This window comes from Pseudophryne corroboree, chromosome 2, assembly GCF_028390025.1.
Source record: "Pseudophryne corroboree isolate aPseCor3 chromosome 2, aPseCor3.hap2, whole genome shotgun sequence".
Lineage (NCBI taxonomy): Eukaryota > Metazoa > Chordata > Amphibia > Anura > Myobatrachidae > Pseudophryne > Pseudophryne corroboree.
In genome coordinates, this window is record NC_086445.1 from 205,545,760 (window position 1) to 205,571,960 (window position 26,201).

Below are 26,201 nucleotides of genomic sequence, written 5' to 3' on the forward strand. Positions count from 1 at the left end.
CTATATATGCGAGATGCACAGAGGGATATTTGCACTCTGGCATCATGAATAAACGCGATGTCCATAACTGCCAGAAGATGTTATGGACACGACAGTGGTCAGGTGATGCAGATTCCAAACGGCACAGTATGGCCGTATAAAGGAAGAGGACTTGTTTGGGGTCGGTCCATCGGACCTGGTGGTCACGGCAACTGCTGGAAAATCCACCGTTTTTTACCCTAAGTCACATCTCTGCAGAAAAAGACACCGTCTTTTCAGCCTCAGTCCTCTCGTCCCTATAAGATCATATCTGCCCAGGGATAGAGGAAAGGGAAGAAGACTGCAGCAGGCAGCCTATTTCCAGGAACAGAAGCGTTTCACCGCGTCTGACAAGTTCTCAGCATGGCGCTGAGACCGTACAGGACCCCTGGATCCTACAAGTAGTATCCCGGGGGTACAGATGGGAATGTCGAGACGTTTCCCCTTCGCAGGCTCCTGAAGTCTGCTTTACCAAGTCTCCCTCCGACAAGGAGGTAGTATGGGAAAAAATTCACAAGCTGTATTCCCAGCAGGTGACAATTAAATTACCCCTCCTACTACAGAAAAGGGGTATTATTCCACACTATATTGTGGTACTGAAGCCAGAAGGCTAGGTGAGACTTATTCTAAAAATTTTTTTTTGAACACTTACAAAGGTTCAAATTAAGATGAAGTCACTCAGAGCAGTGATAACGAACCAGGAAGAAGGGGACTATATAGTGTCCCGGGACATCAGGGATGCTTACCTCTATGTCCCAAATTTGCCCTTCTCACTAAGGGTACCTCAGGTTCGTGGTGCAGAACTGTCACTATCAGTTTCAGACGCTGCCGTTTGGATTGTCCACGGCACCCCGGGGTCTTTACCAAGGTAATGGCCGAATTGATGATTCTTATTCGAAGAAAAGGCGTCTAAATTATCCCTTACTTGGACGATCTCCTGATAGGGGCATAGTCCAGGGAACAGTTGGAGGTCGGAGTAGCACTATCTCGGATACTGCTACAATCAGCACGGGTGGATTCTAAATATTCCAAAATCGCAGCTGATCCCGACGACACGTCTGCTGTGCCTAGGGATGATTCTGGACACAGTCCAGAAAAAGGTGTTTCTCCCGGAAGAGAAAGCCAGGGAGTTATCCGAGCAAGTCAGGAACCTCCTAAAAACAGTGCATCATTGCACAAGGGTCCTGGTAAAAATGGTGGCTTCCTACGAAGCAATTCCATTCGGCAGATTTCACGTAAGAACTTTTCAGTGGGATCTGCTGGACAAATGGTCCGGATCGCATCTTCAGATGCATCAGCGGATAACCCAATATCCAAGGACAAGGGTGTCTCTCCTGTGGTGGTTATAGAGTGCTCATCTTCTAGAGGGCCGCAGATTCGGCATTCAGGATTGGATGCTGGTAACCACGGAGCCCAGCCTGAGAGGCTGGGGAGCAGTCACACAAGGGAAAAATTTCCAGGGAGTGTGATCAAGTATGGAGACTTTTCTCCACATAAATATACTGGAGCTAAGGGTAAATTTATAATGCTCTAAGCTTAGCAAGACCTCTGCTTCAAGGTCAGCCGGTATTGATCCAGTGGGAAAAACATCACGGCAGTCGCCCACGTAAACAGACAGGGCAACACAAGAAGCAGGAGGGCAATGGCAGAAACTGCAAGGACTTTTCGCTGGGCGGAAAATCATGTGATAACACTGTCAGCAGTTTTTCATCCCGGGAATGGAAACTGGGAAGCAGACTTCCTCAGCACGACCTCCACCCGGGAGAGTGGAAACTTCATTGAGAAGTTTTTTCCACATGATTGTAAACCGTTGGGTAATACCAAAGGTGGACATGATGGCGTCCCGTCTGAACAAAAAACGGGACAGGTATTGCGCCAGGTCAAGAGACCCTCAGGCAATAGATGTGGACGTTCTGGTAACACCGTGGGTGTACCAGTCGGTGTATGTGTTCCCTCCTCTGCTTCTCATACCTAAGGTGCTGAGAATTATAAGACGTAGAGGAGTAAGAACTATACTCGTGGCTCCGGATTGGCCAAGGAGGACTTGGTACCCGGAACTTCAAGAGATGCTTACAGAGGTCTTATGGCCTCTGCCGCTAAGAAGGGACTTGCTTCAGCAAGTACCATGTCTGTTCCAAGACTTACCGCAGCTGCGTTTGTCGGCATGGAGATGGAAAGCCGGATCCTAAGGGAAAATAGGCTTTCCGGAAGAGGTCATTCCTACCCTGGTCAAAGCCAGAAAGGAGGTGACCGCACAACATTATCACCACGTGTGGCGAAAATATGTTGCGTGGTGTGAGGCCAGGAAGGCCCCACAAAGAAATTTCAACTCGGTCGTTTCCTGCATTTCCTGCAAAAAGGAGTGTCTATGGGCCTCAAATTGGGGTCCATTAAGGTTCAAATTCGGCCCTGTAAATTTTCTTCCAGAAAGAATTGGCTTCAGTTCCTGAAGTCCAGAAGTTTGTCAAGGGAGTATTGCATATACAAAACCCCTTTTTGTGCCTCCAGTGGCACTGTGGGATCTCAACGTAGTTCTGGGATTCCTCAAATCACATTGGTTTAAAACCAGTCAAATATGTGGATTTGAAGCATCTCACATAAAAAGTGACCATGCTCTTGGCCCTGGCCTGGACCAGGCGAGTGTCAAATTGGTGGTTTTTTCTCAAAAAAGCCCATATCTGTTTGTCCATTCGGACAGGGCAGAGCTGCGGACTCGTCCCCAGTTCTCTCCCTAAGGTGGTGTCAGTGTTTCACCTGAACCAGCTTATTGTGGTGCCTTGCACCTACTAGGGACTTGGAGGACTCCAAGTTGCTAGAAGTTGTCAGGGCCCTGAAAATATGTTCCAGGACAGCTGGAGTCAGAAAATCTGACTCGCTGTTTATACTGTATGCACCCAACAAGTTGGGTGCGCCTGCTTCTAAGCAGTCGATTGCTCGTTGGATTTGTAACACAATTCAACTTGCACATTCTGAGGCAGGCCTGCCACAGTCTAAATCGGTTAAGGCCCATTCCACAAGGAAGGTGGGCTCATCTTGGGCGGCTGCCCGAGAGGTCTCGGCATTACAACTCTGCCGAGCAGCTACGTGGTCAGGGGAGAACACGTTTGTAAATTTCTACAAATTTGATATCCTGGCAAAAGAGGACCTGGAGTTCTCTCATTCGGTGCTGCAGAGTCATCCGCACTCTCCCGCCCGTTTGGGAGCTTTGGTATAATCCCCATGGTCCTTTCAGGAACCCCAGCATCCACTAGGACGATAGAGAAAATAAGAATTTACTTACCGATAATTCTATTTCTCGTAGTCCGTAGTGGATGCTGGGCGCCCATCCCAAGTGCGGATTATCTGCAATACTTGTACATAGTTACAAAAATCGGGTTATTATTGTTGTGAGCCATCTTTTCAGAGGCTCCGCTGTTATCATACTGTTAACTGGGTTTAGATCACAAGTTGTACGGTGTGATTGGTGTGGCTGGTATGAGTCTTACCCGGGATTCAAAATTCCTCCCTTATTGTGTACGCTCGTCCGGGCACAGTACCTAACTGGCTTGGAGGAGGGTCATAGGGGGAGGAGCCAGTGCACACCACCTGATCCTAAAGCTTTACTTTTTTGTGCCCTGTCTCCTGCGGAGCCGCTATTCTCCATGGTCCTTTCAGGAACCCCAGCATCCACTACGGACTCCGAGAAATAGAATTATCGGTAAGTAAATTCTTATTTTTTATTTCAAACATGCAACTAATTGCATGGTTGGACAGATGTGTGGCCTGTTTTAGCCTGTCTTGGAGGTGATCACTTTTGAGTTTTGAATTGTTGGATGATGTCATCAATTATTGCATGTAAATATTCCTATATTAGTGATTGCACCAAGCAAAAAAAAATGTACGTCTCGGGAACCCATTACGTTAAAAAAAAATGTGCGGTCCTACGCCACTGTTTCTGGGTCCCATCACATATTATGGGGGAGAGGCAGGGAGAAGCTGGTTAGAGCTAGAGATAGAAGCAGGAGAAGTTAGGGCAGAGCTAGGAGTGGAGGGGGTAAGTGCAGACAGCAGCTGGGATAGTGCTGAGGGGCAGGCAGTACTAGGGGCAAGGGTAGCTAGAAGATGGGGCAGTACTGGGGGACAAGGAATGGTATAAGGCCAAGCAGTGCTTGGAGTAGGGAGGGGGAAAGTGTAGATAGCAGTACTGGGGGCAAGGAGGGGTATAGGGCCAGGCAGTACTGAGGGTAAGGAAGAGAAAAGGGTAGATAGCAGCAGGGGCAGTACTGGGGCGAGTAGTGTTTAATGTGTAATAACACTTGAACACTGCGATCCTCCTAGCTCACCACTCTGTCACTACAGCAGCACCCTCAATACAGGCACATGCCTGGTGGGAAGATCCACCACTGGCATCCCAGTGAGGTGAGGCATCAGCCTGTCTGGATCACCTCTCCTCCCAGCTCGCCTCCGCCGTTGGCACAGCAGCGCAATATTATGGAGAACTGTAAGACGACGTTGAGGCAGCGGGACACAGGATTCCAGCAGCTCTCCAATGTCTGCATAGGCTGTTGCTATCCTCGGGAGGGACTAGTGGATGGATGGAGGCGGAACGCTTTAACCCCTGAGCGCTGCTCCCTGCTGGCGGCATATGTACTTTTTATGAATTGGTGGGTCCCTGGGATGTGCTGCACTGGAATTGGCTACAGGTTTAATAATTGATGTCTCCCTTGTCTGGCTGGCTCCTCCACTTCTATAGTCCTCACTGTAGCCGGGCTGCAGAGGCATCAATTAGAAAACCTGTAGCCAGTCCCAGTGGAGCGCTTCCCTGGTGACCCACCCATATTGAAAAAGTGAAATCCCAGTCCTCCATATCGGGTCAAATCTATAGCGCGTTTTGGTGATCACTGTATATTATGTCTGTTAAGTGTAGTGGAACCTCGGCATAAGTTTAACAAAAGCTTGTTAAAATACAATCATTGTAGAGGTAATATTAAATGTATCTGTATAGCTTAAATAACAGGGATCCTATGGAAATTTACAGTGTAACTGACAAATTGCATCTTTAAAACTAAATAACTATACCTCTTAAACATAGTGCTTTTCAAAGTATTCAAAAGAAGTTTGTAAATTGTATTGTTTTGGTACAGAGAGAACTTGTCAAAAGATCTGTATTTGATGTCTCAAATGGATAGTGACCAGTTTATACCTATATGGACAATTGCAAACATGGAAGGCATAAAGAAACTCACCACTGATCTGGATCTTATAGTTGAAGTTCTCCGCTGTAAGTAGAAATAATCGTTAACTCCTTATTCTTCTGCTAAATGCTGCTGTAATGCCACCATGCAGGGTGTTGGTGAAATACTCTTGTATGTGAATGTCCAAACCTTGCCCCAGAGTCAGTCATTGGTAACAAAGTAACAGTAATTGGGGTATATGCAATTCCGTGCGAATTGCGGCATTTTTTCGCCCGTTTTTAAATTCGACCGTCGAAATCTGGCCGGCGGGTGCCGGAATTCGACATATTCAATAAAAAAACGGATTCGACAGTCCCCTGTCGAAAAACGGACCAATTGACGGATAAGTACGTCCTGGATTCGACTTTTCGGACAGCACAAAATTTTTTAAAAAACCTGAAAAAAAATTGCGTGGGGTCCCCCCTCCTAAGCATAACCAGCCTCGGGCTCTTTGAGCCAGTCCTGGTTGTAAAAATACCGGGGGGAAATGGACAGGGGATCCCCCGTATTTTTAGAACCAGCACCGGGGTCTGCGTCCGGTCCTGGTACAAAAAATACAGGGGACAAAAAGCGTAGGGGTCCCCCATATTTTTTGAACTAGCACCGGGCTCCACTAGCTGGGGAGATAATGCCACAGCCGGGGGACACTTTTATACCGGTCCCTGCGGCCGTGGCATTAAATACCCAACTAGTCACCCCTGGCTGGGGTACCCTGGAGGAGTGGGGGACCCCTTAAATCAATGGGGGGCTGATAGCCATGCGTAAAAATGAAAGAATATTTGTTTTTTTTTTTTTGCAGAAGAACTACAAGTCCCAGCAAGCCTCCCCGCAAGCTGGTACTTGGAGAACCACAAGTACCAGCATGCGGGGGTAAAACGGGCCCGCTGGTACCTGTAGTTCTACTGCAAAAAAAATACCAAATGGTTTTTTGCAGAAGGCCTCTCGGACATCGTCTCCACAGCTACGGCAGGTTAATCGAATTTTTTGCCTTATGTTCCCTCATAGCCTAAGAAAGCGCCTCATTATCAAATGCAGTCCTTTCGTTCGAATAAAAGCAAAAGTGTACGAGGATCGTCCTTTCTTGCCAGAGGTAAGGGCAGAGGAAAAAAGCTGCACACAGCTAGTTCCCAGGAACAGAAGTCCTCCCCTGCCTCTGCAAAATCCACCGCATGACGCTGGGGCTTCCCTGGGGGAGTCCGCTCAAGTGGGGGCACGTCTTCGACTTTTCAGCCACATCTGGGTTCATTCACAGGTGGATCCCTAGGCAATAGAAATTGTTTCTCAGGGATATAAGCTGGAATTCGAAGAGGTGCCTCCTCGCCGGTTTTTCAAATCGGCTCTACCTGCGGCTCCCTCAGAGAGGGAGTTAGTGTTGAATGCAATACAAAAATTGTATCTTCAACAGGTAGTGGTCAAGGTTCCTCTACTGCAGCAAGGAAAGGGTTATTACTCAACCCTGTTTGTGGTTCCGAAACCGGACGGTTCGGTCAGACCCATTTTGAATTTAAAATCCCTGAACCTATACTTGAAAAGGTTCAAATTCAAGATGGAATCGCTCAGGGCGGTTATCGCCAGCCTGGAAGGGGGGGATTTTATGGTTTCCCTGGACATAAAGGATGCATACCTTCATGTTCCAATATTTCCTCCTTATCAGGCGTTCCTGAGATTTGCTGTACAAGATTGTCATTACCAATGTCAGACGTTGCCGTTTGGGCTTTCAACGGCCCCGAGGATTGGCCAAGGTAATGGCGGAAATGATGGTGCTCCTGCGCAAGCGAGGGGTCACAATTATCCCATACTTGGACGATCTCATAAAAGCGAGATCTCGGGAGAAGTTACTGGACAGCGTGTCCTACGACGCGTTTGACCTTCTTGGGCTTGATTCTGGACACAGACCAGAAGAAGGTTTTCTTCCAATGGAAAAAGCTCAGGAACTCATGACTCTGGTCAGGAACCTATTGAAGCCAAAACAGGTGTCAGGGCATCACTGCACTCGAGTCCTGGGGAAAATGGTGGCATCGTACGAAGCCATTCCCTTCGGCAGGTTCCATGCGAGGACCTTCCAGCGGGACCTACTGGACAAGTGGTCCGGGTCACATCTCCAAATGCATCAGAGGATCGCCCTGTCTCCCAGAGCAAGGGTGTCTCTTCTGTGGTGGCTGCAGAGTGCTCACCTCCTAGAGGGTCGCAGGTTCGGCATTCAGGACTGGATCCTGGTGACCACAGACGCAAGTCTCCGAGGTTGGGGAGCAGTCACACAGGGAAGAAATTTCCAAGGTCTTTGGTCGAGTCTAGAGACTTGTCTCCACATCAACATCCTGGAGTTGAGGGCCATATACAACGCCCTACGTCAAGCGGAGGCATTACTTCGCGACAAACCAGTTCTGATTCAGTCGGACAATGTCACCGCAGTAGCTCATGTAAACCGCCAAGGCGGCACAAGGAGCAGGGTGGCAATGGCGGATGCCACCAGGATTCTTCGCTTGGCGGAAAATCATGTAAGCGCACTGTCGGCAGTGTTCATTCTGGGAGTGGACAACTGGGAAGCAGACTTCCTCAGCAGACACGACCTGCATCCGGGAGAGTGGGGACTTCATCAGGAAGTCTTTGCGCAGATCGCTGGTCGGTGGGAACTGCCCCATATAGACATGATGGCGTCCCGTCTCAATACAAAGTTAAAAAGGTATTGCGCCAGGTCAAGAGATCCTCAGGCGATAGCTGTGGACGCCCTGGTGACACCGTGGGTGTTTCGGTCGGTCTGTGTGTTTCCTCTTCCTCTTATACCCAAGGTGTTGAGAATAATAAGACAAAGAAGAGTGAGAACAATCCTCATTGTTCCAGATTGGCCACGAAGGACTTAATATCCATATCTACAGGAATTGCTCACAGAAGATCCGTGGCCTCTTCCTCTAAGACAAGACCTGCTGCAGCAGGGGCCCTGTCTGTTCCAAGACTTACCGCGGCTGCGTTTGACGGCATGGTGGTTGAACGTCGGATCCTAGCGGAAAAAGGTATTCCGGATGAGGTCATTCCTACGCTAATAAATGCTAGGAAGGACGTGACATCAAAACATTATCACCGTATATGGCGAAAATATGTTTCTTGGTGTGAGGCCAGGAATGCTCCTACGGAGGAATTCCATCTGGGTCGTCTCCTTCACTTCCTGCAAACTGGAGTGAATTTGGGCCTAAAATTAGGCTCCATAAAAGTTCAGTTTTCGGCCTTATCCATTTTCTTTCAAAAGGAATTGGCCTCTCTACCTGAAGTACAGACTTTTGTAAAGGGAGTACTGCATATTCAGCCTCCTTTTGTACCTCCGGTGGTGTTAAGTTTCCTTAAGTCACATTGGTTTGAAGCACTCAAAACGGTGGAGTTAAAATATCTCACTTGGAAGGTGGTCATGTTGTTAGGCTAGGCGAGTTTCGGAATTGGCGGTTTTATCACATAAAAGCCCCTATCCGGTTTTCCATATGGATAGAGCGGAATTGCGGACCCGTCCTCAATTCCTACCTAAGGTGGTCTCATCCTTTCATATGAACCAACCTATTGTCGTGCCTGTGGCTACTCGTGACCTTGGAGGATTCCGAGTCCCTTGATGTGGTCAGGGCTTTGAAAATTTTACGTGGCCAGAACGGCTAGGATCAGAAAAACAGAAGCACGGTTTGTCCTGTATGCAGCCAACAAGGTTGACTATTGCTGTAACACGATCCAGCAAGCGCATTCTATGGCAGGATTGCAGTTACCAAAATCGGTTAAGGCCCATTCCACTAGGAAGGTGGGCTCGTCTTGGGAGGCTGCCCGAGGGGTCTCGGCACTACAGCTGTGCCGAGCTGCTACTTGGTCGGGGTCAAACACCTTTGCAAAGTTTTATAAGTTGATACCCTGGCTGAGGAGGACCTCATGTTTGCTCAATCGGTGCTGCAGAGTCATCCGCACTCTCCCGCCCGTTTGGGAGCTTTGGTATAATCCCCATGGTCCTTACGGAGTCCCAGCATCCTCTAGGACGTTAAAGAAAATAAGATTTTAAACCTACCGGTAAATCTTTTTCTCGAAGTCCGTAGAGGATGCTGGGCGCCCGTCCCAAGTGCGGACTACTTCTGCAAGACTTGTATATAGTTATTGCTTAAATAAGGGTTATGTTAGTTTCATCGGTTTTGGACCGAAACTGTTTTCTCTGACGTCCTAGTGGATGCTGGGGACTCCGAAAGGACCATGGGAATAGCGGCTCCGCAGGAGACTGGGCACAAAAGTAAAAGCTTTAAGACTACCTGGTGTGCACTGGCTCCTCCCCCTATGACCCTCCTCCAAGCCTCAGTTAGATTTTTGTGCCCGAACGAGAAGGGTGCAGTCTAGGTGGCTCTCCTGAGCTGCTTGGAAAAAAGTTTAGTTTTAGGTTTTTTATTTTCAGTGAGACCTGCTGGCAACAGGCTCACTGCATCGAGGGACTAAGGGGAGAAGAAGCGAACTCACCTGCGTGCAGAGTGGATTGGGCTTCTTAGGCTACTGGACATTAGCTCCAGAGGGACGATCACAGGCCCAGCCATGGATGGGTCCCAGAGCCGCGCCGCCGTCCCCCTTACAGAGCCAGAAGAGGTCCGGAAAAATCGGCGGCAGAAGACGTCCTGTCTTCAATAAGGTAGCGCACAGCACCGCAGCTGTGCGCCATTGCTCTTAGCACACTTCACACTCCGGTCACTGAGGGTGCAGGGCGCTGGGTGGGGGCGCCCTGAGACGCAATATAAACACCTTAGGGGGCAAAAAATGCATCACATATAGTTCCTGGGCTATATGGATGCATTTAACGCATGCCTGTTTTTCCATAAAAAAGCGGGAGAACGGCCGCCGAGAAGGGTGCGGAGCCTATCTCCTCAGCACACTGGCGCCATTTTTCCTCACAGCTCCGTTGAAGGGAAGCTCCCTGACTCTCCCCTGCAGTCCTGCACTACAGAAACAGGGTAAAACAAGAGAGGGGGGGCACTAAATTGGCAGATAAATCTATACAGCAGCTATATAAGGGAAAAACACTTATATAAGGTTATCCCTGTATATATATAGCGCTCTGGTGTGTGCTGGCAAACTCTCCCTCTGTCTCCCCAAAGGGCTAGTGGGGTCCTGTCCTCTATCAGAGCATTCCCTGTGTGTGTGCTGTGTGTCGGTACGTTGTGTCGACATGTATGAGGAGGAAAATGGTATGGAGGCGGAGCAATTGCCTGTATTAGTGATGTCACCCCCTAGGGAGTCGACACCTGACTGGATGGTCTTATGGAAGGAATTACGTGATAGTGTCAGCACTTTACAAAAGACTGTTGACGACATGAGACAGCCGGCAAATCAGTTAATACCTGTACAGGCGTCTCAAACACCGTCAGGGGCTCTAAAGCGCCCGTTACCTCAGGTGGTCGACCCAGACACGGACACTGACTCCAGTGTCGACTGTGAGGAAACAAACGTATTTTCCAGTAGGGCCACACGTTACATGATCACGGCAATGAAGGAGGTTTTGAACATTTCTGATACTACAAGTACCACAAAAAAGGGTATTATGTGGGGTGTGAAAAAACTACCCGTAGTTTTTCCTGAATCAGATGAATTAAATGAGGTGTGTGATGAAGCGTGGGTTTCCCCCGATAAAAAACTGCTAATTTCTAAAAAATTATTGGCATTATACCCTTTCCCGCCAGAGGTTAGGGCGCGTTGGGAAACACCCCCTAGGGTGGATAAGGCGCTCACACGCTTATCTAAACAAGTGGCGTTACCGTCTCCTGATACGGCCGCCCTCAAGGAACCAGCTGATAGGAAGCTGGAAAATATCCTAAAAAGTATATACACACATACTGGTATTATACTGCGACCAGCAATCGCCTCAGCCTGGATGTGCAGTGCTGGGGTGGCTTGGTCGGATTCCCTGACTGAAAATATTGATACCCTGGACAGGGACAATATATTATTGACTATAGAGCATTTAAAGGATGCATTTCTATATATGATATTTGCACTCTGGCATCAAGAGTAAGTGCGCTGTCCATTTCTGCCAGAAGAGGGTTATGGACGCGACAGTGGTCAGGTGATGCGGATTCCAAACGGCATATGGAAGTATTGCCGTATAAAGGGGAGGAGTTATTTGGGGTCGGTCTATCGGACCTGGTGGCCACGGCAACGGCTGGGAAATCCACCTTTTTACCCCAGGTCACCTCTCAGCAGAAAAAGACACCGTCTTTTCAGGCTCAGTCCTTTCGTCCCCATAAGGGCAAGCGGGCAAAAGGCCACTCGTATCTGCCCCGGGGCAGAGGAAGGGGAAAAAGACTGCAGCAGACAGCCTCTTCCCAGGAACAGAAGCCCTCCCCCGCTTCTGCCAAGTCCTCAGCATGACGCTGGGGCCTTACAAGCGGACTCAGGCACGGTGGGGGCCCGTCTCAAGAATTTCAGCGCGCAGTGGGCTCACTCGCAAGTGGACCCCTGGATCCTGCAGGTAGTATCTCATGGGTACAAATTGGAATTCGAGACGTCTCCCCCTCGCCGGTTCCTGAAGTCTGCTTTACCAACGTCTTCCACCGACAGGGAGGCGGTATTGGAAGCCATTCACAAGCTGTATTCCCAGCAGGTGATAATCAAGGTACCCCTCCTACAACAGGGAAAGGGGTATTATTCCACGCTGTTTGTGGTACCGAAGCCGGACGGCTCGGTGAGACCCATTTTAAATCTGAAATCCTTGAACACTTACATACAAAGGTTCAAATTCAAGATGGAATCACTCAGAGCAGTGATAGCGAACCTGGAAGAAGGGGACTATATGGTGTCTCTGGACATCAAGGATGCTTACCTCCATGTCCCAATTTGCCCTTCTCACCAAGGGTACCTCAGGTTTGTGGTACAGAACTGTCACTATCAGTTTCAGACGCTGCCGTTTGGATTGTCCACGGCACCCCGGGTCTTTACCAAGGTAATGGCCGAAATGATGATTCTTCTTCGAAGAAAAGGCGTCTTAATTATCCCTTACTTGGACGATCTCCTGATAAGGGCAAGGTCCAGAGAACAGTTAGAGGTCGGAGTAGCACTATCTCAAGTAGTACTACGACAGCACTGATGGATTCTAAATATTCCAAAATCGCAGCTGATTCCGACGACACGTCTGCTGTTCCTAGGGATGATTCTGGACACAGTACAGAAAAAGGTGTTTCTCCCGGAGGAGAAAGCCAGGGAGTTATCCGACCTAGTCAGGAACCTCCTAAAACCAGGCCAAGTGTCAGTGCATCAATGCACAAGGGTCCTGGGAAAAATGGTGGCTTCTTACGAAGCGATTCCATTCGTCAGATTCCACGCAAGAACTTTTCAGTGGGATCTGCTGGACAAATGGTCCGGATCGCATCTTCAAATGCATCAGCGGATAACCCTGTCTCCAAGGACAAGGGTGTCTCTCCTGTGGTGGTTGCAGAGTGCTCATCTTCTAGAGGGCCGCAGATTCGGCATTCAGGACTCTGTCCTGGTGACCACGGATGCCAGCCTGAGAGGCTGGGGAGCAGTCACACAGGGAAGAAATTTCCAGGGCTTGTGGTCAAGCATGGAAACGTCACTTCACATAAATATCCTGGAACTAAGGGCCATTTACAATGCCCTAAGTCAGGCAAGGCCTCTGCTTCAGGGTCAGCCGGTGCTGATCCAGTCGGACAACATCACGGCAGTCGCCCACGTAAACAGACAGGGCGGCACAAGAAGCAGGAGGGCAATGACGGAAGTTGCAAGGATTCTTCGCTGGGCGGAAAATCATGTGATAGCACTGTCAGCAGTGTTCATTCCGGGAGTGGACAACTGGGAAGCAGACTTCCTCAGCAGACACGATCTCCACCCGGGGGAGTGGGGACTTCACCCAGAAGTCTTCCACATGATTGTGAACCGTTGGGAAAAACACCGTGGGTGTACCAGTCAGTGTATGTGTTCCCTCCTCTGCCTCTCATACCCAAGGTACTGAGAATCATAAGAAGGAGAGGAGTAAGGACTATACTCGTGGCTCCGGATTGGCCAAGAAGGACTTGGTACCCGGAACTTCAAGAGATGCTCACGGAAGACCCGTGGCCTCTACCTCTAAGAAAGGACCTGCTCCAGCAGGGACCATGTCTGTTCCAAGACTTACCGCGGCTGCGTTTGACGGCATGGCGGTTGAACGCCGGATCCTGAAGGAAAAAGGCATTCCGGATGAAGTCATCCCTACCCTGATCAAAGCCAGGAAGGATGTAACTGTGCAACATTATCACCGTATTTGGCGTAAATATGTTGCGTGGTGTGAGGCCAGGAAGGCCCCTACAGAGGAATTTCAACTGGGTCGTTTCCTGCATTTCCTGCAAACAGGACTGTCTGTGGGCCTAAAATTAGGGTCCATTAAGGTTCAAATTTCGGCCCTGTCAATATTCTTCCAAAAAGAACTAGCTTCAGTTCCTGAAGTCCAGATGTTTGTCAAGGGGGTACTGCATATACAGCCTCCTTTTGTGCCTCCAGTGGCACCTTGGGATCTCAATGTAGTTTTGGGGTTCCTAAAATCACATTGGTTTGAACCACTCACCACTGTGGACTTAAAATATCTCACATGGAAAGTGGTAATGCTGTTAGCCCTGGCCTCAGCCAGGCGTGTCTCAGAATTGGCGGCTTTATCCTATAAAAGCCCTTACCTAATTTTTCTTACGGACAGGGCAGAATTGAGGACTCGTCCTCAATTTCTCCCTAAGGTGGTTTCAGCTTTTCACTTAAACCAGCCTATTGTGGTGCCTGCGGCTATTAGGGACTTGGAGGATTCCAAGTTGCTGGACGTAGTCAGGGCCCTGAAAATATGTTTCCAGGACGGCTGGAGTCAGAAAATCTGACTCGCTGTTTATCCTGTATGCACCCAACAAGCTGGGTGCTCCTGCTTCTAAGCAGACTATTGCTTGTTGGATTTGTAGTACAATTCAGCTTGCACATTCTGTGGCAGGCCTGCCACAGCCAAAATCTGTAAAAGCCCATTCCACACGGAAAGTGGGCTCATCTTGGGCGGCTGCCCGAGGGGTCTCGGCTTTACAACTTTGCCGAGCAGCTACTTGGTCAGGGGCAAACACGTTTGCTAAATTCTACAAATTTGATACCCTGGCTGAGGAGGACCTGGAGTTCTCTCATTCGGTGCTGCAGAGTCATCCGCACTCTCCCGCCCGTTTGGGAGCTTTGGTATAATCCCCATGGTCCTTTCGGAGTCCCCAGCATCCACTAGGACGTCAGAGAAAATAAGAATTTACTTACCGATAATTCTATTTCTCATAGTCCGTAGTGGATGCTGGGCGCCCATCCCAAGTGCGGATTGTCTGCAATACTTGTACATAGTTATTGTTACAAAAAAATCGGGTTATTATTGTTGTGAGCCATCTTTTCAGAGGCTCCTCTGTTATCATGCTGTTAACTGGGTTCAAATCACAAGTTGTACGGTGTGGCTGGTATGAGTCTTACCCGGGATTCAAAATCCTTCCTTATTGTGTACGCTCGTCCGGGCACAGTATCCTAACTGAGGCTTGGAGGAGGGTCGTAGGGGGAGGAGCCAGTGCACACCAGGTAGTCTTAAAGCTTTTACTTTTGTGCCCAGTCTCCTGCGGAGCCGCTATTCCCATGGTCCTTTCGGAGTCCCCAGCATCCACTACGGACTATGAGAAATAGAATTATCGGTAAGTAAATTCTTATTTTTTCATACTGTTAACTGGTTAGTTTAACACAAGTTATACGGTGTGATTGGTGTGGCTGGTATGAATCTTGCCCTTGGATTAACTAAAATCCTTTCCTCGTACTGTCCATCTCCTCTGTGCACAGTTTCTCTAACTGGGGTCTGGAGGAGGGGCATAGAGGGAGGAGCCAGTGCACACCCAGAGTCAAAGTCTTTCTTAAGGTGCCCATGTCTCCTGCGGCGCCCGTCTATCCCCATGGTCCTTACGGAGTCCCAGCATCCTCTACGGACTACGAGAAAAAGATTTACCGGTAGGTTTAAAATCTTATTTTTATTTTACACATGGCTATCAGCCCCCCATCCGCAGCCCTTTGATGGGGGGGGAGACAGCCTCGGGCTTCACCCTTGGGTGGCTGGAGGGGGGGACCCCTTGATTTAAGGGGTCCCCACTCCTCCAGGGTACCCCGGCCAGGGGTGGCTAGTTGGGTATTTAATGCCACGGCCGCAGGGACCGGTATAAAAGTGTCCCCCGGCTGTGGCATTATCTCCCCAGCTAGTGGAGCCCAGTGCTGGTTCTAAAAATACGGGGGATCCCCTGTCCATTCTCCCCCCCCGTATTTTTACAACCAGGACCGGCTCAAAGAGCCCGAGGCTGGTTATGCTTAGGAGGTGGGACCCCACCCATTTTTTTTTTCCAGAATTTTAACCCATTCCCACCCCTTCCCACTTGTGACAGGACGGTACCGTACGGAAGCACTCGCCGCGTCCCGTCGACTGCGCACAGAATGGAAGGTCAAGCCACACGAGGCCTGACCACATAGGGGATTCCCGCTTACCGTCAGTAACCGCCTGTTACGGACTCCACCCACTGCGCTGTGGGCGGGTTCTCGCTGCCACCACCAAACTCCTAACCTGCCGTGGCGTTTAGAACCACGGTTCTGCTCTGTATGTGCCGACGCATTGCTTTACCACAGCTGTGTGGTGCTGACGAATCCCCACTAGCCACTTGCTAGGCCTCTACCGGTAGCTGGCGGAAGGCGGAGCTTGGAGACGCTAGGTGCTTCCCTGGACAGCCGGAGGACGGGGCTAGGTTTGGCCTAACCCTGTTGGTCACAAGATGAAGCAGTCTTCTTGAGGCAAAGATGTTTATTTGCTCAATAGTTCTAAAGAGAACCCGTCCCTATTGCTAGGGGCAACAGCATACAATCAGATGTTTCAGCAGAATAAAGATGGTACAACTACAACTCTGGAGGCACGCAGGTCTCCTTTTTATGTCAGTTTTCCACACAGTACCACAGGGGGGTAAGCCCTCCCTGTCTTCTCCAACCAATCAGGTTATTTTACAAAATACCAATAAATTACATTTTACAAGGATATAAGTGCAATAAAACAATATCCTCCTTCCTGTCACCCAGACAACGTTTGGTATCAGATTAACATTCACTATTGATAAATTTATCACATATCTTCAAAATACAAATGTGTCTGGTCATTCCCATCTGCAGGCAATCCCAGTGTTTAAGATTACAACAGGAATGGCTACAATACAAACAAACAAACAGTCTTCCTTCCTTTATCTGCCATTCACGGATCGTAAATCAATTACCTCCCCTACATGAAACAGATTCCAAGCCCATAGACCCAGTGATTAGTATCTCTCTCTAAGGAACTTGCACATCAAAAGGTTTTGTCCTTCACACCTCTCTGCTAGCACAGAGCCATTTTTCCTTTAAATACATTTCATTTAAACACGTGTTTCCCTTTAAATATACACCAAGCTTGTCTTGAATATAAAATAAATACATTTAAACATGTCTTCCTGCAATGGTGCACAGAGCACTACATATGACATGTTAAAACACATCATTCAACAAACTTTTAAACAGTCCGCAACATGGCGCTGGGCACGAGGGTTAACCCCTTCAGTGCCGCAGACGCCATTACACGTGTGGCTGGCTTGTCTCTCCGGCCACACCACTGAAAACCATGCTCTTGCAATTTTAGTCAGTTAAAAAAAAAATATTTAAAAAAATATATAAATAATAGTTGAAAATCCTAATAGACAAACCAAGTACCTAATCCCTTCTAATATAAACAGATATGCTATTAGCAATAAAAAAAAACACAAAAAATAACGTGTTAAATTTTTTTTATTAGATTCCGCCAGCAAAGTGAGGCGGAATGAAATTGACGAATTTACTGTCGAAACGCACTGTTGTCGAATCGACATTTTTCAATTGAATATACTTATGTCGAAAAGCCGCATTTTTACCATGTCGAATTTGCGTTCTGTCGAATTGCAAAAAGTCGAATCTGAAAAGTCTGGGTTTTTTTTTGTCGAAAATGCCCTGTTTTTCGGCAATTCGACCGCAATTGCATATACCCCATTGTCTCTTCATGTAACAATGTTCAGGTTTAAAGTGCAGTTTTTATCTTTATTTTTAGATCTATTTAATCTTGTAGTAACTTCACATCTTAAATCATAATTTCTCTAACGTCCTAGTGGATGCTGGGGACTCCGTAAGGACCATGGGGATAAACGGGCTCCGCAGGAGACATGGGCACTTTAAGAAAGAATTTAGGTTCTGGTGTGCACTGGCTCCTCCCTCTATGCCCCTCCTCCAGACCTCAGTTTGATACTGTGCCCAGACGAGCTGGGTGCTTTTCAGTGAGCTCTCCTGAGTTCGCTGAGAGAAAGTATTTTGTTAGGCTTTTTATTTTCAGGGAGTTCTGCTGGCAACAGACTCTCTGCATTGTGGGACAGAGGGGAGAGAAGCAGCCCTACTCTCTGAAGCTAGGTCCTGCTTCTTAGGCTACTGGACACCATTAGCTCCAGAGGGATCGTACGCAGGATCTCACCCTCGCCGTCCGATCCCAGAGCCGCGCCGCCGTCCCCCTCGCAGAGCCGGAAGACAGAAGCCGGGTGAGTATGAGAAGCAAGAAGACTTCAAATCGGCGGCAGAAGACTCCGTTCTTCACTGAGGTAACGCACAGCACTGCAGCTGTGCACCATTGCTCCCACACACCTCAAATACTCCGGTCACTGTAAGGGCGCAGGGGGGGGCGCCCTGGGCAGCATTTGGAACTTATTTTTGGCAAAAGTAAACATATATACAGTTGGGCACTGTATATATGTATGAGCCCCCGCCAAGAAAATGCATATTTAAGCGGGACAGAAGCCCGCTGTCGAGGGGGCGGGGCTTCTTCCTCAGCACTCACCAGCGCCATTTTTTCTCCACAGCTCCGCTGAGAGGAAGCTCCCCAGGCTATCCCCTGCAGATTCACGGTAGAAGAGGGTAAAAAGAGAGGGGGGGGCACATAAATTAGGCACAAAAACACGATATAAACAGCAGCTACTGGGTTAACATTAAGTTACTGTGTTATTCCTGGGTTATAGCGCTGGGGTGTGTGCTGGCATACTCTCTCTCCAAAGGGCCTTGTGGGGGAACGGTCTTCAAAAAGGGCATTCCCTGTGTGTGTGGTGTCGGTACACTTGTGTCGACATGTCTGATGAGGAAGGCTATGTGGAAGCAGAGCGGGAGCAAATGAATGTGGTGTCTCCGCCGACGGCGCCGACACCTGATTGGATGGATATGTGGAAGGTTTTAAATGATAATGTTAATTCCTTACATAAAAGGTTAGAAAAAGCTGAAGCCTCAGGACAGTCGGGGTCCCAACCCATACCTGATCCTATGTCGCAGAGGCCGACAGGGTCTCAGAAGCGCCCACTATCCCAAATTGTTGACACGGATACCGACATGGATTCTGACTCCAGTGTATTACGATGATCCAAAATTACAGCCAAAATTGGCTAAATCTATCCGTTATATGATTATAGCAATTAAGGATGTGTTGCACATCACAGAGGAAACCCCAGTCCCTGACAGGAGGGTACATATGTATGGGGAAAAGAAGCCACAGGTAACCTTTCCCCCCTCATACGAGCGAAATGAGTTATGTGAAAAGGCTTGGGAATCTCCAGATAAAACTGCAGATTTCCAAAAGGATTCTTATGGCATATCCTTTCCCGCCAACGGACAGGCTACGCTGGGAATCCTCCCCTAGGGTGGACAAAGCTTTAACACGCTTATCCAAGAAGGTAGCCCTGCCGTCACAGGATACGGCTACCCTCAAAGATGCTGCGGATAGAAAACAGGAGGGTATCCTGAAGTCCATTTATAAACTTTCAGGTACCTTACTGAGGCCGGCGATCGCGTCGGCCTGGGTTTGTAGTGTTGTAGCAGCGTGGACAGACACCCTGTCTGAGGAACTTGATACCTTAGACAAGGATACTATATTATTGACCCTGGGGCATATTAAAGACGCTGTCCTATATATGAGAGATGTTCAAAGAGACATTAGTCTACTGGGTTCTAGAATAAATGCTATGTCGATTTCTGCCAGAAGGGTCCTGTGGACTCGGCAATGGACAGGTGATGCCGACTCAAAAAGGCATATGAAGGTTTTACCTTACAAGGGTGAGGAATTGTTTGGGGAGGGTCTCTCGGACCTGGTCTCCACAGCTACTGCTGGAAAGTCAAATTTTTTGCCATACGTTTCCTCACAGCCTAAGAGAGCACCGTATTATCAAATGCAGTCCTTTTGATCACAGAAAAACAAAGTCCGAGGTGTGTCCTTTCTTGCCAGGGGCAGAGGAAAGAAGCTGCACAACACAGCTAGTTCCCAGGAACAGAATTCCTCCCTGGCCTCTACAAAATCCACCGCATGACGCTGGGGCACCACAAGCGGAGCTAGGCCCGGTGGGGGCACGTCTTCGAAATTTCAGCCACAAGTGAGTTCACTCCCAGTTGGATCCCTGGGCAATAGATATTGTGTCTCAGGGATACAAGCTGGAATTCGAGGAGATGTCCCCGCACCGATACCTCAAATCGGCCCTGCCAGCTCTCCCCCACGAGAGGGAAATAGTGTTAACTGCAATTCACAATTTGTATCTTCAACAGGTGGTGGTCAAGGTTCCCCTCCATCAACAAGGAAGGGGTTATTATTCGACCATGTTTGTAGTACCGAAACCGGACGGTTCGGTCAGACCCATATTGAATTTAAAATCCCTGAACCTATACCTGAAAAGGTTCAAGTTCAAGATGGAATCGCTGAGAGCGGTCATCGCATGCCTGGAAGGGGGGGATTTTATGGTGTCTCTGGACATAAAGGATGCATACCTTCATGTCCCCATTTATCCACCTCATCAGGCGTACCTCAGATTTGTGGTACAGGATTGTCATTACCAATTTCAGACGTTGCCGTTTGGTCTCTCCACGGCACCGAGAATATTTACCAAGGTAATGGCGGAAATGAAAGTACTACTGCGGAAACAAGGAGTCACAATTATCCCATACTTGGATGATCTCATAAAAGCGAGATCAAGAGAGCAGTTGCTGATCAGCGTAGCACTTTCTCTGGAAGTGTTACGGCAACACGGCTGGATTCTAAATATTCCAAAGTCGCAGTTGGTTCCTACAACTCGTTTGCCTTTCCTGGGCATGATTCTAGACACAGACCAGAAAAGGGTTTATCTCCCGATGGATAAAGCTCAGGAACTCATGACACTGGTCAGGGACCTATTAAAACCAAAACAGGTGTCAGTGCATCACTGCACTCGTGTCCTGGGAAAGATGGTGGCATCATACGAGGCCATTCCCTTCGGCAGGTTCCATGCGAGGACTTTTTCAATGGGACTTACTGGACAAGTGGTCCGGATCACATCTTCAGATGCATCGGTTAATCACCCTATCCCCCAGGGCCAGGGTATCACTACTGTGGTGGCTGCAGAGCGCTCACCTTCTCGAGGGCCGCAGGTTCGGCGTTCAGGACTGGGTCCTGGTGACCACGGACGCAAGCCTCCGAGGTTGGGGTGCAGTCACACAGAAGAAATTTCCAAGGTCTGTGGTCAAGTCAAGAGACTTGCCTTCACATCAACATCCTGGAACGAAGGGCCATATACAACGCCCTACGTCAAGCGGAGACCCTGCTTCGCGACCAACCGGTTCTGATTTAGTCAAGACAACATCACCGCAGTGGCTCATGTAAACCGCCAAGGCGGCACAAGGAGCAGAGTGGCGATGGCGGAAGCCACCAGAATTCTTCGCTGGGCGGAGAATCACGTAAGCGCACTGTCAGCAGTGTTCATCCTGGGAGTGGACAACTGGGAAGCAGACTTCCTCAGCAGACACGACCTCCACCCGGGAGAGTGGGGACTTCATCAGGAAGTCTTCGTACAGATTACAAGTCGGTGGGAACTGCCACAGGTGGACATGATGGCATCCCGCCTCAACAAAAAGCTACAGAGGTATTGCGCCAGGTCAAGAGACCCTCAGGCGATAGCTGTAGACGCCCTGGTGACACCGTGGGTGTTCCAGTCGGTCTATGTATTTCCTGCTCTTCCTCTCATACCCAAGGTGCTGAGGTTAATAAGAAAAAGAGGAGTGAGAACAATACTCATTGTTCCAGATTGGCCAAGAAGGACTTGGTATCCAGATCTGCAAGAAATGCTCACAGAGGACCCGTGGCCTCTTCCTCTAAGACAGGACTTGTTGCAACAGGGGCCCTGTCTGTTCCAAGACTTACCGCGGCTGCGTTTGACGGCATGGCGGTTGAACGGCGGATCCTAGCAGAGAAAGGCATTCTGGATGAGGTCATTCCTACGCTGATAAAGGCTAGGAAGGACGTGACAGCTCAACATTATCACCGTATATGGCGAAAATGTTGCTTGGTGTGAGGCCAGGAATGCTCCTACGGAGGAATTCCAGCTGGGCCGTTTCCTTCACTTCCTACAGTCCGGAGTGAATTTGGGCCTAAAATTGGGTTCCATTAAGGTCTAGATTTCGGCCCTATCCATTTTCTTTCAAAAAGAGTTGGCTTCTCTACCTGAAGTTCAGACGTTTGTAAAGGGAGTGCTGCATATTCAGCCCCCTTTTGTGCCTCCAGTGGCACCTTGGGATCTTAACGTGGTCTTGAGTTTCCTGAAATCCCACTGGTTTGAACCACTCAAAACGGAGTTTAAATATCTCACGTGGAAGGTGGTCATGCTATTAGCCTTGGCTTCTGCTAGGCGTGTGTCAGAGTTGGCGGCTTTGTCACATAAAAGCCCCTATCTGGTTTTCCATGTGGATAGAGCAGAATTGCGGACCCGTCCACAATTTCTGCCGAAAGTGGTTTCATCCTTTTCATATAAACCAACCTATTGTGGTGCCTGTGGCTACTACTGACTTGGAGGATTCCGAGTTACTTGATGTGGTCAGGGCTTTGAAGGTTTATGTAGCCAGAACGGCTAGGGTCAGGAAAACAGAGTCTTTGTTTATCCTGTATGCTTCCAACAAGCTTGGTGCTCGTGCTTCAAAGCAAACTATTGCTCGCTGGATCTGTAACACGATTCAGCAGGCTCATTCTGCGGCTGGATTGCCGCTACCAAAATCAGTTAAGGCCCATTCCACTAGGAAGGTGGGCTCTTCTTGGGCGGCTGCCCGAGGGGTCTCGGCATTACAGCTTTGCCGAGCGGCTACTTGGTCAGGTTAAAACACTTTTGCAAAGTTCTACAAGTTTGATACCCTGGCTGAGGAGGACCTTGTATTTGCTCAATCGGTGCTGCAGAGTCATCCGCACTCTCCCGCCGTTTGGTATAATCCCCATGGTCCTTACGGAGTCCCCAGCATCCACTACGGACTACGAGAAATAAATTTACCGGTAAGTAAAACCTTATTTTAACTTTTGATTTCTTGTATGAAATGATTATTGTATCACTTTCTAGATGACCCTTATCCAACATGCCTTGACCCAACTATTTTTTTTAATTTTTTTATTAGCTACTCCTATGGTTCAAGTTGATGAGAAAGGAGAGAAAGTAAGACCAAATCATAAACGATGTATTATCATTCTGCGCGAAATCCCAGAAACAACTCCTGTAGAGGTACAGTAATTCCTGTATTTATATGATTTCGATGCATCGAGCTGATAAATACCGTGCAGTGTGTCAAATCGTATTTAATTTACGTACGATTCCAATTCGATGTGCGGTCCTACATGTTATAAGTCATATCCACAGATTGTCAGTGCTGCAATAAGGATTTATCGTAATTGCATGCGAAACGGTGCACATCTGCCCATTATTTAAATTTATAAGGAATTCAAGGGAAATCACATTCGACGTCACTTAAGATATGTCATGATAGTGTATGGCCACCTTTACTACTTATAAGTAAATAAATCTGAATAGTGATACAAAATGGAAATGCAAAAGCACTTTTGAGAGACCACGCACACACACGCACGGATGGACTTAAGAATTAGTACTGGAAATGTCACTGGCATTAAACATTTTGAATAAGAACACTATTGTTTTTAGTATAATAGGCTTTATTTTTAGTCATGGAGCAGTGTTTGTATTAACAGCATAATAAAAAAATAAAAAAAACCCAGAGTGGTTTTTATAAAAAAAAAAAAAAATTGGCTTAAACCTGGCAACCCTGATGTAAAATAACCTTTACATCAAAATGAGCTGCCTCTATTTTGATGAATATGTACTTGGTGTCATAATTAAGCTGACTTTCCTGTAGCAGTGGGGTATTTCTTTGGTTTATGCTCCTTCCATTAAGTAAAGTACAGTATAATCTGCAGCAAGTTTTGATATGTAAGGGCCAATATTAATTTTGTTCTTTGGCAGACCAATTGGGTGTGTAGTTGTCAAACATAAAACAATGTGTTTTGTATGTGTCTAGCACATTTTTATACATACTGATACTTAATGGACTTAGCTTTTACGTCTCAGTATTTTTGCTGCCTCCATATTTCTTTTTCATCTACTAGGGGTCACTGGAGTACTCTTGGGATATGGGCGGCGTAGCAGAACAAAGGCACTGAATATTTAAATTTAGAACTCTCCACCCCTCCATATCCCTAGAGTACCTCAGTGTACGAACCCAGTGTTTTTTCTGTGCTCAAAGCACTAACATCGGCTTGTGGGATTCCCACACTTGGATGGAAGATTTATTAATTTTTCATTTTGATTTTTTTTTAAATTTTTTAATTTTACACTTAGCACATCCCTTCCCAGTTTCTGGAAAAACATGGGTCCGGGATGGTGCCGCTGCAAGGCAGCGCATGGCGTGTCGGTCCTCACAAAGAGCACCCTCACAGCCACAGGCAGCCCACTGTCTCCTGTAACAGCTGGACGGAGCTTACAGAAAGAAGCCCCGTCACAGCCAGGAAGAAATGATCAAAGAGCTGGACGGAGCTTACATAAAGAAGCCCCGTCACAGCCAGCAAGAAGTTATCAAAGACGAGCTGGACGGAGCTTACAGAAGAAGCCCCGTCACAGCCAGGAACAAGCTGGACGGAGCTTACAGAAAGAAGCCCCGTCGCAGCCAGGAACAAGATGACTTGAAAGCTGGACGGAGCTTACACAGAGAAGCCCCGTCGCAGCCTTGAATAGGAGGAAGGTAAGCTGGGGAACGGGGCGGTCAGCGCAGGCTGCCGCCCCGCTAGGTGGGTCACAGTGAATGCCGCTTCCACGCACCGCCCGCCACAGCGCCCAGCCGCTACGTCTGAGACTCGCTCCAGACGGCAGCGCTACGTCCGCCCGTCCCAGCCGCTCCGTCCGGCCGACAACATCCACCCGCAGACGCTCACTAACAGCGTTAACAGGGTGACAACCGGGCCGCTGCTCCGTCCGACCGCCCAGCACCGCAGATGCCAGCCTCCCTGCAAGCCTCCCTGCAAGTCTTCCCGGCTGTTCCTGAGAAGACACAGTGATACAGGGGGGAAGGGGGGCGGTGGAATCGGGCGACTCACTGCTGAAAGGGTATGTAAAATACATATATAAACAGCAGTTATATATGCAGCCAGAGGTGACAGTAAATAATGCAGACATGTATTATAACCTGTCCTGTGATATCAGAATATTAATGATTATCATGTATAATAGGCTATTGAGCCTATATATATTATCTGTGATGATCACTGTATAATAGGCTATTGAGCCTATATTAATGTATGTGATTATCACTGTATAATAGGCTATTGAGCCTATATATTAATATCTGTAATTATCAAATAGACTATTGAGCCTATATTAATGCTGTATAATAGCCTATTGAGCATATATATATTAATGTCTGTAATTATCATAGGCTATTGAGCCTATATATATATATATATATATATATATATATATATATATATATATATATATATATATATATATATATATATTATTCATAGAGCATGTGTTGTACCCATACTGTGATTATACTGTATAAGAGGCTATATTAACACTGAACAATTGTAACTTGTTCAGGTGATTATCACAGTCAGCATGGCAAAGGGGCCATTTTAACATGCTTCCTGTTGTTTTTCCAGTTTGTAATTCTGGAACATTCCTGCCCTACATCTCTAAGCCACCAGAGGCGCAGGGGTGTTAGTGGGAATTTGGTTCGGGTTTCACATGCCCATGTGAATTGCTTTTCACATAAAGAATACTCTGGTTTCTCTTCAGATCGAATAAAGCTTTCGCTTTTTACTACAGATTTCCGTTGAGAGAAACAACCATGAGTTTCATATAAATATGCTTTTCAGCAATAAAATATATATATGATAATAACTTCAATAAGTCGTGCAAGTGTCTGTCCGTTGACTATTGTGGTGTCTGTCTGCATAGCGAGTAAGGCTCTAGCGCAGACTAAAAAAAATTGCATTGGCAATTCAAATTAAAAGAGCGGTAACGGAGTCTCGGAGGTTACTCCACCAGCACTAACGAAGGACAGTCTTTCCAAAGGGCCAATTTCCCTTTGGGTACCAGGGTGTTTATTTAACTGGTCTTATAATTTAATGCACGATTCTATGTCAAATCTCACACCGATAACTACGAGTGAGAAGGGTACATTAGTCCAGCACTCAGATAGTGCGGCCCAGTGAGTCAATGTCTACGTTTTTACAGAGACTAAGTAGACTCTAACCACTATTTAATCGTTTCCAAAATGACGCGATCCGCCATTGGTAAATGCGTCTGTGTCAAACATTATAAAGACCCAAGATACATTTGGGTCACTAGACTATGTATGGAAACAATAAACTGTTAAAAGAAGCTGCAGAGTATATCTGTAAAGCTTCTGCTAACGCCGGTTACTTCGATTCTCACTTTTCATCGTCGCTAGTTTAAGCGCGACAAGGCCAGAGCTTGTTTGGTCCTAAATTTGATATTCAGCCATTACCGCATCCAGTATCAAAACGGAAATACTTGTGCCGGCGTTTAATCCCTTTAGACTTCAGTTTTTTCAAGGCGGTGG

General features: G+C 47.7%; 1 protein-coding gene and 1 non-coding gene across 4 annotated transcripts in view; both read left to right on the forward strand.

Annotated features, from left to right (window-relative positions):
* LARP4 (La ribonucleoprotein 4) overlaps positions 1 to 26,201 on the forward strand; it is a 158,259-nt gene that overhangs the window by 59,262 nt on the left and 72,796 nt on the right. For all 3 annotated transcript variants that reach the window (XM_063952251.1, XM_063952249.1, XM_063952250.1), the window contains exons 5-6: positions 5,142 to 5,278; positions 22,725 to 22,828. In XM_063952251.1, coding sequence (XP_063808321.1) covers positions 5,142 to 5,278; positions 22,725 to 22,828 — 241 coding nt within the window. The remainder of the gene's footprint in view (positions 1 to 5,141; positions 5,279 to 22,724; positions 22,829 to 26,201) is intronic.
* Positions 25,392 to 25,512, forward strand: LOC135054172 (U5 spliceosomal RNA). Its single transcript, XR_010243408.1, has one exon. It is a non-coding gene; the product is annotated as a U5 spliceosomal RNA (small nuclear RNA).